This window comes from Chiloscyllium plagiosum, unplaced genomic scaffold, assembly GCF_037043375.1.
Source record: "Chiloscyllium plagiosum isolate Xiang-an unplaced genomic scaffold, Cpla_swu_hap1 HiC_scaffold_31, whole genome shotgun sequence".
In the NCBI taxonomy this organism is placed as follows: domain Eukaryota; kingdom Metazoa; phylum Chordata; class Chondrichthyes; order Orectolobiformes; family Hemiscylliidae; genus Chiloscyllium; species Chiloscyllium plagiosum.
Genome location: NW_028270169.1, coordinates 15,710,312 through 15,723,531, shown reverse-complemented (window position 1 = coordinate 15,723,531; position 13,220 = coordinate 15,710,312). Strand labels below are relative to the sequence as shown.

Here is a 13,220-nt window from a genome sequence, read left to right as displayed (position 1 = left end):
GCACCTAACACTATGGGCAATTTAGCATGACTAATTCACCTGACCTGCACATCTTTGGATTGTGGGAGGAAACCGGAGCACAGGGAAAATGTGCAAACTCCACAGACAGTCGCCAGAGGTGGGAATCAAGCCTGGGTCGCCTGGTGCTGTAAGGCAGCAGTGCTAACCACTGAGTCACTATGGCACCCATCATTTAATTTCTAGGATATGTTACTTCCAGGATCATCTGCACCAACCCTCTGAAGAGCATTCCAACTAGACCCACTGATGTTGAGAAACTTGAAAGGGTTCAGAAAACACGTAAGGATGTTGCCAGGGTTGGAGGATTTGAGCTATAGGGAGAGGTTGAACAGGCTGGGGCTGTTTCCCTGGAGCTTCGGAGGTTGAGGGGTTTGTTGAGGTTTATAATATCATGAGGGGCATGGATAGGATAAACAGACAAGATCTTTCCCCTGAGGTGGGGGAATCTAGAACTAGATGGCGTAGGTTCAGGGTAGAGGAGAAGATATAAAAGAGACCTAAGGGACAACGTTTTCACGCAGAGAGTGGGGTTTGTGTATGGAATGAGTGGCCAGAGGAAATGGTGGAGGCTGGTACAATTAAAGCATTTAAAAAGGCATCTGGATAGGTATATGAATAGGAAGGAATATATTCCAAGTGCTGGCAAATGGGACTAGATTAGGTTGGGATATCTGGTCAGCATGGAAGAGTTGGACCATACTATACATCTGTGACTCTAAGGAGTTTAATTGAACTTGGAATGGGTATAGAAGCAGAGGTCAAGTATAAAATTAACAAACACAATAAGAATTTACAAAAGATAGTCTTTAGCCTGTGCCAACAGAGTGTAGAATTGCCTGCTATTAAAAGCAAAAATGCGATTTAGCCAGCTTTAAGTTAACATCCATATAGGAACTGACCAATGGCAATAAGCAAAAATAGGGATAAATACTTTAGGAAACAGTATTATGCCTACGATGTTCAGACTTTGAAATTGTCATCTGTTGAATGTCAGGTCTCAATGTCTAAGATTTTGGATGACTGTCCTTGGGTGTCAGAAAGAAACATTTGCAGAACTTTCCTCAAGTGAAGAGAATGCACTAATGGAAAAAGGGAAATTGATGTCTGAATGCCATTTTTCTTTTTGATGTTTTTCTTCAGTTAGCAAACCATTATAATCAAAATCTCCAAGTAAAGCAGGGCTTCTCCTACCATGTCATTTTCTATTGACTTCAATTTAGTAAATGAAATGCAGCTTTATGGACAAATGTATTTGTGAATAAGTTATACATCAATTCCAGTATTCATTGAAGTGTAGCTATGAAGCTGCCCCATTGTGCAGGATGTGGCCACTTTGAATGCAAGCTGAACAATGACCAACGCTTCATCATTACCTACTTACATAAAAAAACTACAGTACAGAAGAGTCAAGCCACATGATCATATCAAACACTGCAACTGTTGATAATTGAGTATGTAGCAATGTGTAGTAACCTTCTTCAGATTACATATAGCATATGCATGCTATTTCCATTGATGGATTAATACTAAGGTTCAGTTTTATTTCTTTAAGAAAATCTTGGGTGTCAGAAAGAAACATTTGCAGAACTTTCATTAAAAACATCTTCCTTTAATTCATTATATCACTCAATGTCTTGCTTCCAAATTGCTTAGAGATTCAGGTCAATAATTGGCACAGAATCAGAATCAATTTCAAATAACTGTATATACTATTCTTGCCGAAAAATATAGGAAACAATTCTAGTCATTAAGCAGTGGCCAAGTCAATCACTAAAATGAAAACGCATGAATTGACTGTAATCCAAAAATAACATTTTGTGATTCAATGTTTTTGGAAGGAGCCGGGCAAAGAAATTTCCACAATTATTAACTCATTATAACCCCCCTCATCCAGAATGTTTGGGAAAAGTCTTTGGAATTTTGTGGATTACAGATTGATGTTAGAAAACCTAAACACGTGTGTGAACTAGGAAACATGAGACAAATATTTACCTGAAATTTAAATCAGTAATAAAATATTATAAAGCAACAAAACTATTTAATTGTTGTATTCTCTTCCGTCTTAAGAGATGGAAAGAGCGGGTGGGGACAGAAAGGAGATGGAGAGGGAGTAGACCAACTGAGACACAGAAGTAGCATGAACAGATAAAGAAAAATGGCTTTGTAAACTTTGCATTTCATTTTCCTATCAGCATAATCTTTTTCCTAGGACTCTTTTCCTAGAATCCAATATTAGAGGGCATAGGTTTAAGGAGAGGGAGGAAAGATTTAAAAAAAGGACCTGAGGGGTAACATTTTCCACACAGAAAAAGTTACATATATGAAATGAGATGACAGAGGAATTGGAGAAGGCAGGTACAATTACAACATTTAAAAGACATCTGGATAGATATATGCATAAGGAGGGTTGAGAGGGATAAGGGTCAAAAGCTGGCAAGTGAGACAACATTAGATAAGACCATAAGACATAGGAGCGGAAGCAAGGCCATTCGGCCCATCGAGTCCACTCCGCCATTCAATCATGGCTGATGCGCATTTCAGCTCCACTTACCAGCGTTCTCCCCGTAGCCCTTAATTCCTCTAGACAACAAGAATCTATCAATCTCGGCCTTGAAGACATTTAGCGTCCCGGCTTCCACTGCACTCCGTGGCAATGAATTCCACAGGCCCACCACTCTGTCTGAAGAAATGTCTCCGCATTTCTGTTCTGAAATGACCCCCTCTAATTCTAAGGCTGTGTCCACGGGTCCTAGTCTCCTCGTCTAACGGAAACAATTTCCTAGCATCCACCTTTTCCAAGCCATGTATTATTTTGTACGTCTCTATTAAGTCTCCCCTTAATCTTCTAAACTCCAACGAATACAATCCCAGTATCCTCAGCCGTTCCTCATATGTTAGACCTGTCATTCCAGGGATCATCCGTGTGAATCTCCGCTGGACACGTTCCAGTGCCAGTATGTCCTTCCTGAGGTGTGGGGACCAAAACTGGACACAGTACTCCAAATGGGGCCTAACCAGAGCTTTATAAAGTCTTAGTAGTACATCTCTGCTTTTATATTCCAACCCTCTTGAGATAAGAGACAACATTGCATTCGCTTTCTTAATCACGGACTCAACCTGCATGTTTACCTTTAGAGAATCCTTGACTAGCACTCCCAGATCCCTTTGTGCTTTGGCTTTATTAATTTTCTCACCATTTAGAAAGTAGTCTATGCTTTTATTCTTTTTGCCAAAGTGCAAGACCTCGCACTTGCTCACGTTAAATTCCATCAGCCATTTCCTGGACCACTCTCCCAACCTGTCTAGATCCTTCTGTAGCCTCCCCACTTCCTCAGTACTACCTGCCTGTCCACCTAACTTCGTATCATCGGCAAACTTCGCTAGAATGCCCCCGGTTCCCTCATCCAAATCATTAATATATAATGCAAATAGCTGTGGCCCCAGCACCGAACCCTGCGGGACACCGCTCGTCACCGGCTGCCATTCTGAAAAAGAACCTTTTAGCCCAACTCTCTGCCTTCTGTTAGGCAGCCAATCCTCAATCCATCCCAGCAGCTCACCTCGAACACCATGGGCCCTCACCTTGCTCAGCAGCCTCCCATGTGGCACCTTATCAAAGGCCTTTTGAAAGTCTAGATAGACCACATCCACTGGGTTTCCCTGGTCTAACCTACTTGTTACCTCTTCAAAAAATTCCAACAGGTTTGTCAGGCATGACCTCCCTTTACTAAATCCATGTTGACTTGTTCTAATCAGACTCTGCTCTTCCAAGAATTTAGAAACCTCATCCTTAATGATGGATTCTAGAATTTTACCAACAACCAAGGTTAAGCTGATTGGCCTATAATTTTCCATCTTTTGCCTTGATCCTTTCTTGAACAAGGGGGTTACAACAGCCATCTTCCAATCATCTGGGACCTTTCCTGACTCCAGTGACTCTTGAAAGATCTCAACCAATGCCTGCTATTTCCTCAGCCACCTCTCTCAGAACTCTAGGGTGTATCCCATCGGGGCCAGGACATTTATCAATTTTAAGACTTTTTAACTTTTCTAGCACTATCTCTTTCGTAATGGCAACCATACTCAACTCTGCCCCGTGACGCCCTTTAATTTTTGGGATATTACTCATGTCTTCCACTGTGAAAACTGACGCAAAGTACTTGTTAAGTTCTCCTGCTATTTCCTTATCTCCCATCACTAGGCTTCCTGCATCAGTTTGAAGTGGCCCAATGTCTACTTTTGCCTGTCGTTTGTTTCTTATGTACTGAAAGAAACTTTTACTATTATTTCTAATATTACTGGCTAGCCTACCTTCATATTTGATCCTCTCATTTCTTATTACACTCTTTGTTATCCTCTGTTTGCTTTTGTATCCTTCCCAATCTTCTGATTTCCCACTGTTCTTAGCCACTTTATAGGATCTCTCTTTTTCTTTAATACATTTCCTGACTTCCTTTGTCAGCCAAGGTTGTCTAATCCCTCCCCGGTTAATCTTTCTTTTCTTGGGAATGAACCTCTGTACAGTGTCCTCAATTATACCTACAAACTCCTGCCATTTTTGCTCTACTGTCTTCCCGGTTAGCCTCTGCTTCCAGTCTATTTTAGTCAGTTCCTCTCTCATGCCCTTATAATTACCTTTATTCAACTGTAACACCATTACATCCAATTTTGCCTTCTCCCTTTCAAACTCCAGACTGAACTCTACCATATTATGGTCGCTACTTCCTAAGGGTTCCCTTACTTTAAGATCTTTTATAGAGTCTGGTTCATTGCAAAGCACTAGGATGGGATACCTGCTTAGCACATAAGCATTGTACTAAAGGGTCTGTTTCCGTGCTGTATGACTTCATGCAGTCACTACATCCCCGCCACCCTAGCCTGAAGGTGAGATAAGCAGATGCCTTCTTAATTATTTTGTCGCTGCAACAAATTGAGTGGTGAGTCTATGAGGTGCTTGGTCTGCTCAAAACATTCCAGACTACTGGTATTTCTCAATGCAGACACTGGGACGAGAGAGGTGAATAGCACAATGCTTTTGAAAGAAAAACTCTAATTCAGGGAATTATGAAGGCTTTCTATTCAGGAAAGGACACAAAATGTGGAATTAAGTAAAGCAAGAAAGTAATATCCTTATAAAACACTGTAGATGCTGGAAATCAAACACACAAATTATTTGAAATCTCAAGAGGTCTAGCAGCATCTGTGGAAAGAAATCAGTGTTAATGTTTCAGGTACAGTGACCCTTCTTCAGTACAGAGAAAGTGAGGGCTGCAGATGCTGGAGATCAGAGCTGAAAATGTGTTGCTGGAAAATGTGTTGCCCTCCTGAAGAAGGGCTTATGTCCGAAACGTCGATTCTCCTGTTCCTTGGATGGTGCCTGACCTGCTGCGCTTTTCCAGCAACACATTTTCAGCCCTCTTCAGTATGGCCTTCTTCATACAATAATATCTTTATGTTCTTTTCTACATTACAAAATAATAACACAACCAAACTCAAAAGAAATGTTGTCAATAGCTAGATACAGAAACCACAAATTGAGAAAGAACATGAGAGAATATGACTAAATATTAAAATGACAAACCGACTAAGTACCACATTGATTTTCTTTTAAATGTCACATTTAATGAATTTCCACCACTGTACTTCAAATCTACATTGTACAAAGTGACCGGCAAATGTGTCACATAGGACGATGAACCTCAGGTGAAGTCTTGAAACTGGTTTCTCAGCAGGCTCTTAGGACTTTTCTTGCTCTGTTTTCAGGAAACAGAGATCTTCAAATACAAGCCTTTAAAACTTAATTTATTATTAAAGCTCTGGAGGCTTAAAAACTTTTTCTTTACAATTCATAAACCTCTTAATTGTTCTTAATTGTTCCTAATTGTAAATAGATGCAATTTCCAGCATGACGAGTCTTTGCCACAGCAAGCTGTTACTTCATTTAAGTTAAAATTTTAAAAGGAATAAAATATTAGGGATCTAACTGAAATCTGTGCACACCTTTGCTCTGGGTCACTCGCAGCAAGAGTCCAATGCTAAATACAGATATGAACTACAGTTATTTAACAGTCAAGTAATGATGACCGAGCCTGGGGTCATATTCTCAGCTTTGAACACAATTGTGTATTTAAGACAATCCATAAAGGTTCCTTCGTACATGTGAAAAATCTTTTTTCTTAAATATAAAAGCTGGAAGGGACATTCAAGTTTTAAATCCCCACGCTGAATTGTTTTTAAAAAAAACGTGGAGGTAAACAAACCAAGTTGTATACTCCTGGAGGTAGAGCCTTCAATTTCTGTTCATATATACATATACACAGAATAGTTCAGTGTTCCAGTAGATAAGGATTTGTCAGAAAGGATATTAAAACTGCACTACTGTGACGTTTCAGATCAACACTTCCACACAGTTCTGCCTAAAGACACAAGACACAATTAACATAATCGCCTATGTGCTGCTTTTTTTCCTGTTACACTGTCCAGTGCAGAAAATAACTTTCACGGAATATTTCACAGACCTAAAATGTGCAAGCTAATTCCTCTATACAGTAATGTCAAGACTTTTAAAATCTACCCAACACTGGACCTATATACACAAGTAATGTGGGATGATGCATGCTTGAGGTTTGACTGCAGAAATAAAACAAAATGTTTTTAAAAATTGGTTAAATATAATTAAGGGACTGGGGAAACATAAGTTACTTCTGCTAGTGATAAATTCACACTCACTCCATCTCTTCCTAATCACAAAGTTATACAAACAACAGCAAACCACTGTCACAGCTCTGAAGAGAAGCTATAGAATTGATCTGTCAGGTGACATGCCCATTTCATTAAACAGCCTTATCAACCGATATGACATCATGATTGGTCGGCAGAAACTCTGTATTCTTAGCCAGTCTCAGTTCAAAGTGTCTTCAGGAATGGATGAGCGTTGATTCCTTAGAGATCCTGTACATGCCTGTTCCATGTCCCACTTAAAGCCAAGACACCCAGCTCATTTTAGTGCAGCTTTTGTTTTTCCAAAGCCCAAAAAGTGAAGGCTGCACACAGTTCCATAAATACATACAAACTGTGCAGCTCTTGCTAAAGCTGCTTTATTTCAAAGCACAACCACCAATTTAATCCCTAAAAAATACAAGTCCAGCATATTCCTAAAAGTATATTCTTTACAATTCAGTGGTTTTTTAAAACTTTTTAGAAATTTTTATAAGTAAAATTACACACTTGTCCCGACATAAATGTACTGCAAATTTTAGATTCTAGTGAGAACCTAAAATGTTTGTCATCAGTAGTTTCTTCCACTTACTCCCATACCAGTGGAGATGGGGGCATCTCAGAGGGCTGAGCAACTGTGGAGCTGTTGAAAGGACAAATGAAAAAAAATCGAAATAAACGTTCAGGGTTTACAGTGAAAATACAGTGGCATGTACATTAAAAACTTATACACATTCATTTCATATTGCTCATTTCCAACTAGGCAGTAAAAAAAAAAGAGTAGTTACCAACTGAGTCTGAGGTCACCTTGGGATTTAGGAAGGTATGAAGTAATCAGTGCCAGTACAATGGATGAGAACGGGACGACACGATGGCACAGTGGTTAGCACTGCTGCCACACAGCGCCGGAGACCCGGGTTCAATTCCCGCCTCAGGCGACTGACGACTGACTGTGGAGTTTGCACGTTCTCCCCATGTCTGCGTGGGTTTCCTCCGGGTACTCCGGTTTCCTCCCACAGTCCAAAAGATGTGCAGGTCAGGTGAATTGGCCATGCTAAATTGCCCGTAGTGTTAGGTAAGGGGTAAATATAGGGGTATGGGTGGGTTGCGCTTCGGTGGGTCGGTGTGGACTTGTTGGGCCGAAGAGCCTGTTTCCACACTGTAATGTAATTTAAAAAAAATTAAAAAAAAAAGAACACTGGTCTAGTCAGGTAGGGTGGAGGGTATCATTATGGTCAAAAATAGATGACCAAATGGTGGCTGGAGGCAAGGTAGTGCAAGGCAGTAGCAGCTTGTGGAAAATGTCACACCATAGACCAACAGACTATGGATATACCCATCTCACTAATTTTTAAATTAAAGTGTTACAACACACTACATATGGATATTATAAATTACATATAAATTGCTAATTTGTTTGAAGAAAGGTCTTAACCAAAAAGTTTGAAAACTATTGATATACAGCTTTCTTGTAAAATTTTAATATTGAGCTTAATTATTTACATTCAGTGGTTAAGAAAATTAACCAAGGACAGTTTATTACATGGTAAGTAGCTAACAGATAAGTCAATACCAAACCAATTCAAAACACTACACCTTACTTGAGTAATTAAAATCAAAATTTGAAAATCCATCATCAAAAGTGATGTACTGCAAATATCTTTAATATATTGAATGGAAACATAAATAGTATCAATGTTGTGAATGCATTATTTTGCTAAAAATTGAGAAAATAATCAAATTTGGGATGCAATGGAGGCATTTGTCCAAAATATTGCTAAACCCAAAAACTGGAAAAATGACAGACTAGACTTTTAGTCTACCCTTCAACCATGCAGATTTAAAAAAGTAAATTATTCATCCTTTATTGCTAACTAGAACTGCAATATCTTTTGTATACTACTAAAGGTCGAATATTTCATTTTCGATGCAACATTGGCTCTCAACTTTAAAATATTTGATGTCAAATGTAGACTTCAAAATTAATAATTTCTTATCAAATGCAAGGCTAGAAATTTTCTTACAACTCTTTGATGCTGAACACTAAACAGCAGAGTTAGACGTGTTGAACCATGTCTTTGTAGGGAACTCAGCTATGGCTGTTTGGCAAGTGAATAATTAGCCTTAATTCTGTGGGTTGGAAAGGGATTTCACTCATGGTCACAATTCACAGATCCCACTGGAAATGTGCCTTTGTGAAGACAGGGTGAGAGTAACATGTCAGAGTACAAGTCGGATGTCATCTACAATCAAAAAGCAAATCAATATTCATACTCAGGTATAAATAATAGTCACTACCAAAGACATCAGACAATATGTGGAATTGAAGAAGGAGAAAGTTAAAAATACAATTTCCTTCTTCCAGGAGTGAAATTCTGCAAATCAACAGAAGCAGAGGTCAAGGAGGCACTGATAAATTAAATTGCATTTATTTCAATGCAAGAGGCTTAATAGGGAAGGCAGATGAATTCAGGGCATGGGTTAGGAACATGGGACTGGGATATCATAACAATTACAGAAACATGGCTCAGGGACGGACAGAACTGGCAGCTTAATGTTCCAGGATACAAATGCAATAAGGAGAGAAAGGGAGGCAAGAGGGGAGGGGGAGTGGCGTTTTTGATAAGGGATAGCATTACAGTTGAACAGCTGAATGCTCCCAGAAATACATCCAGGGAAATTATTTGGGCAAAACTGAGAAATAAGAAAGGGATGATCACCTTATTGGGATTGTATGAGAAACCCCTCAATAGTCAGCAGGAAATGGAGAAACAAATTTGTAAGGAGATTTCAGTTATCTGTAAGAATAATAGGGTCATTATGGTAGGGATTTTAACTTTCCAAACATTGACTGGGACTGCCATAGTGTTAAAGGTTTAGATGGAGAGGAATTTGTTAAGTGCGTATAAGAAACATTTTCTGAGTCAGTATGTGGATGTACCCAATAGAGAAGATGCAAAACTTGATCTACTTTTGGGAAATAAGGCAGGACAGGTGACTGAGATGTCAGTGGAGGAAGCACCTTGGGGCCAGTGACCATAATTCTATTAGATTTAGAATAGTGATAGAAAAGGATATACCAGATCTAAAAGTTGAAGTTCTAAATTAAAGAATGGCCAATTTTGACAGTATTAGGCAAGAACTTTCAAAAGCTGATACGGGGCAGATATTCACAGGTAAAGTGACGGCTGGAAAATGGGAAGCCTTCAGAAATGAGGTAAGGAGAGAGTCCAGAGAAAGTATATTCCTGGTTAGGGTAAAAGGAAAGGCTGGTAGGTATAGGGAATGCTGGATGACTAAAGACATTGAGGGTTTGGTTAAGAAAAAGAAGGACGCACGTCAGGTATAGACAGGAGAGATGGAGTGAATCCTTAGAAGAGTATAAAGTCAGTAGGAGTATTCTTAAGAGGGAAATCAGGAGAGCAAAAAGGGGACATGAGATAACTCTATTTGCCAAAGCTAAGGAGAATCCAAAGGTTTTTAAAATACATCAAGGGCAAAAGGGTAACGATACTAAACGAGTATTTTGCATCAGTGTTTACTGTGGAAAAGGACATGGAAGATATAGAATGTGGGGAAATAGATGGTAACATCTTGAAAAATGCTCATATTACAGAGGAGAAAGTGCTGGATGTCTTGAAACGCATAAAGATGGATAAATCCCCAGGGTCTGATCAGGGGTATCTTAGAACTCTGTGGGAAACGATTGTTGGGCCCCTTGCTGTGATATTGGTATCATCGATAGTCACAGGTGAGGTGCCACAAGACTGGAGGGTAGCTAACATGGTGCCACTTTTTAAGAAAGGTGGTAAGGACAAGCCAGGGAACAGACCAGTGAGTCTGACGTCAGTGGTGGCGGGCAAGTTGTTGCGGAGGGAATCTGGAGGAGAGAATTTACATGCATTTGGAAAGGCAAGGACTGACTAGGGATAGTCAACATGGCTTTGTATGTGGGAAATCATGTCTCACAAACTTGATTGAGTTTTTTGAAGTAACAAAGAGGACTGAAGAGGGCAGAGCGGTGGACGTGATCCATATGGACTCAGCAAGGCGTTCGACTAGCTTCCCCATGGGAGACTGGTTAGCAAGGTTAGATCACATGGAATACTGGGAGAATTAGCCATTTGGATACAGAACTGGCTCAAAGGGTGGCGATGGAGAGTTGTTTTTCAGACTGGAGGCCTATGACCAGTGGAGTGCCACAGTGATCGGTGCTGGGCCCTCCACTTTATCATCATCATTTATATAAATGATTTGGATATGAACATAGGAGGTACAGTTAGTAAGTTTGCAGATGACACCAAAATTGGAGGTCTAGTGGACAGCGAAGAAGTTACCTCAGATTACAATGGGATCTTGATCAGATGGACCAATGGGGTGAGAAGTGACAGATGGGGTTTAATTTAGATAAATGTGAGGTGCTGCACTTTGGGAAAGCAAATCTTAGCAAGACTTATACACTTAATGGTAAGGTCCTAGGGAGTGTTGCTGAACAAAGAGACCTTGGGAGTGCAGGTTCATAGCTCCTTGAAAGTGAAGTCACAGGCAGATAGGATATAGTGAAGGCTCCGTTTGGTATGCTTTCCTTTATTAGTCAGTGCATTGAGTACAGGCGTTGGGAGGTCATGTTGCGGTTGCACAGGATGTTGGTTAGGCCACTGTTGGAATATTGCGTGCACTTCTGGCCTCCTTCCTATCGGAAGGATGTTGTGAAACTTGAAAGGGTTCAGAAAAAAGATTTACAAGGATGTTGCCAGGGTTGGAGGATTTGAGCTATAGGGAGAGGCTGAATAGGCTGGGGCTGTTTTCCCTGGAGCGTTGGAGGCGGAGAGGTGACCTTATAGAAGTTTATAAAATCATGAGGAGCATGAATAGCATAAACCGTCATTCCCCTGGGGTTGGTGAGCCCAGAACTAGAGGGGATAGGTTTAGGGTGAGAAGGGAAAATAGAAGCGAGACCTAAGGAGCAACCTTTTCCACACAGAGGGTGTTGTGCATCTGGAATGAGCTGCCAGAGGAAGTGGTGGAGGCTGGTACAATTGCAACATTTAAAAGGCATCTGGATGGGTATATGAATAGGAAGGGTTGTATTGGCCAAGTGCTGGAAAATGGGACTAGATTAGGTTGGGATATCTAGTCGGCATGGATGCGTTGGACTGATGGTCTGTTTCCATGCTGTACATCTCTATGACTCACTGAACCCATATTTTGAACATTTATTGCCTAAAGTTATTGGTGCATATGCTTAAATACATCTTCTGTTTTGCGCTGTCTGCACCTGCCCTTGCAATCACCCCAACAAAAATAAGTTGGTAAAAAATTGACTGCTGATATTCACACCTTCTATACAATTTATCCAAATCTTTGATAATTGAAAACAGAAACAAACTAAATGATTGTTTTCCAGCACAAATCTTTAGGTATTAGATTTGGGATACAAGATTAATCCAAGCAAATATGAAGTCTGTCTACAGTTAGCAAGACTGAGAATACTTGCCATCATGTGTGGTTCTATCACTGTGCTGAATGAGATATTTCTAACAGATCTAGCAACTTAATGCTTGGGCATCTGTGAAGTGCAGTGGGTCATTAGTGGTAGCAGAATTATACTCCAACATAATCTGCACATCATACTTCAGCATATTCCCCCCATTCTACCATTACCATCAGGCCCAAGGTTTATCTCTGGTTTAACGCAAAGGGCAGGAGGGCATAGTGGCATTTCAGGAGCAGCACCAGGTATACCTAAAAATAAGGTGTCAACTTGGTGGAGCTACAAAATAGGATTAGCCATGTGCCAAACAGCAAGTGATAAACATTTGAAGTAGAACTAAGCAATTCCACTACAGATGGATGAGAACTAAGCTCTTCAATGCTGCCACCATCTAACTATGAACAGTGACAGAAAATTAAACAAAAGGAAGAGGCTTTATAAAATATCCCTCTCCAAAACATAAGGCTGAAGCATTTGCATTCACCTTCAGCCAGTGTTGAGTGGACGATTCATCCCGGTATCCTCTTGCGCCCCAGCATCACAAATGCTAGGCTTCAGCGAATTCTATTCACTCCACATGATATTAAGAAACAGACAGAAGAACTGAATGCTGTAAAAGGTTAGGTATGCTGATAACATTCGAGGCTTGAGCTCTAGAGTTTTTTGCACCCGTAGCCAAGCTTTTCCATTCCAGTTATAACACTGATATCTATCCAATAACGTGGACACACTCTCAGATATGTCCTGTACACAAAGAACAGGACAAATCCAACCTGGCAAATGAGCACCCAATTAATCTACTTTCAAATCATCAGTTAAGTGAAAGAAGGTGTAATCAACAATACTATCAAGAAGCACTTGCTTAGCAAAAATTTCATGGAAGCTGAGTTTGGGGATTTGCTTGGGCCTCTCAGCTCCTGAGTTTTAGCTTTAGTTCAAACATAGACAAAAGAGTTAATTACAGAGGTGATGTGAGTGCCCTTAAAAT

At 40.1% G+C, this 13,220-nt stretch overlaps 1 protein-coding gene across 3 annotated transcripts in view; it reads right to left on the bottom strand.

Annotated features, from left to right (window-relative positions):
• Window positions 1-5,617: 5,617 nt before the first annotated feature.
• Window positions 5,618-13,220, bottom strand: part of nlk2 (nemo-like kinase, type 2) — a 186,258-nt gene continuing 178,655 nt past the window's right edge. For all 3 annotated transcript variants that reach the window (XM_087977283.1, XM_087977281.1, XM_087977282.1), the window contains one exon: window positions 5,618-7,381. In XM_087977283.1, coding sequence (XP_087833409.1) covers window positions 7,327-7,381 — 55 coding nt within the window. In that variant the 3' untranslated portion in view covers window positions 5,618-7,326. The remainder of the gene's footprint in view (window positions 7,382-13,220) is intronic.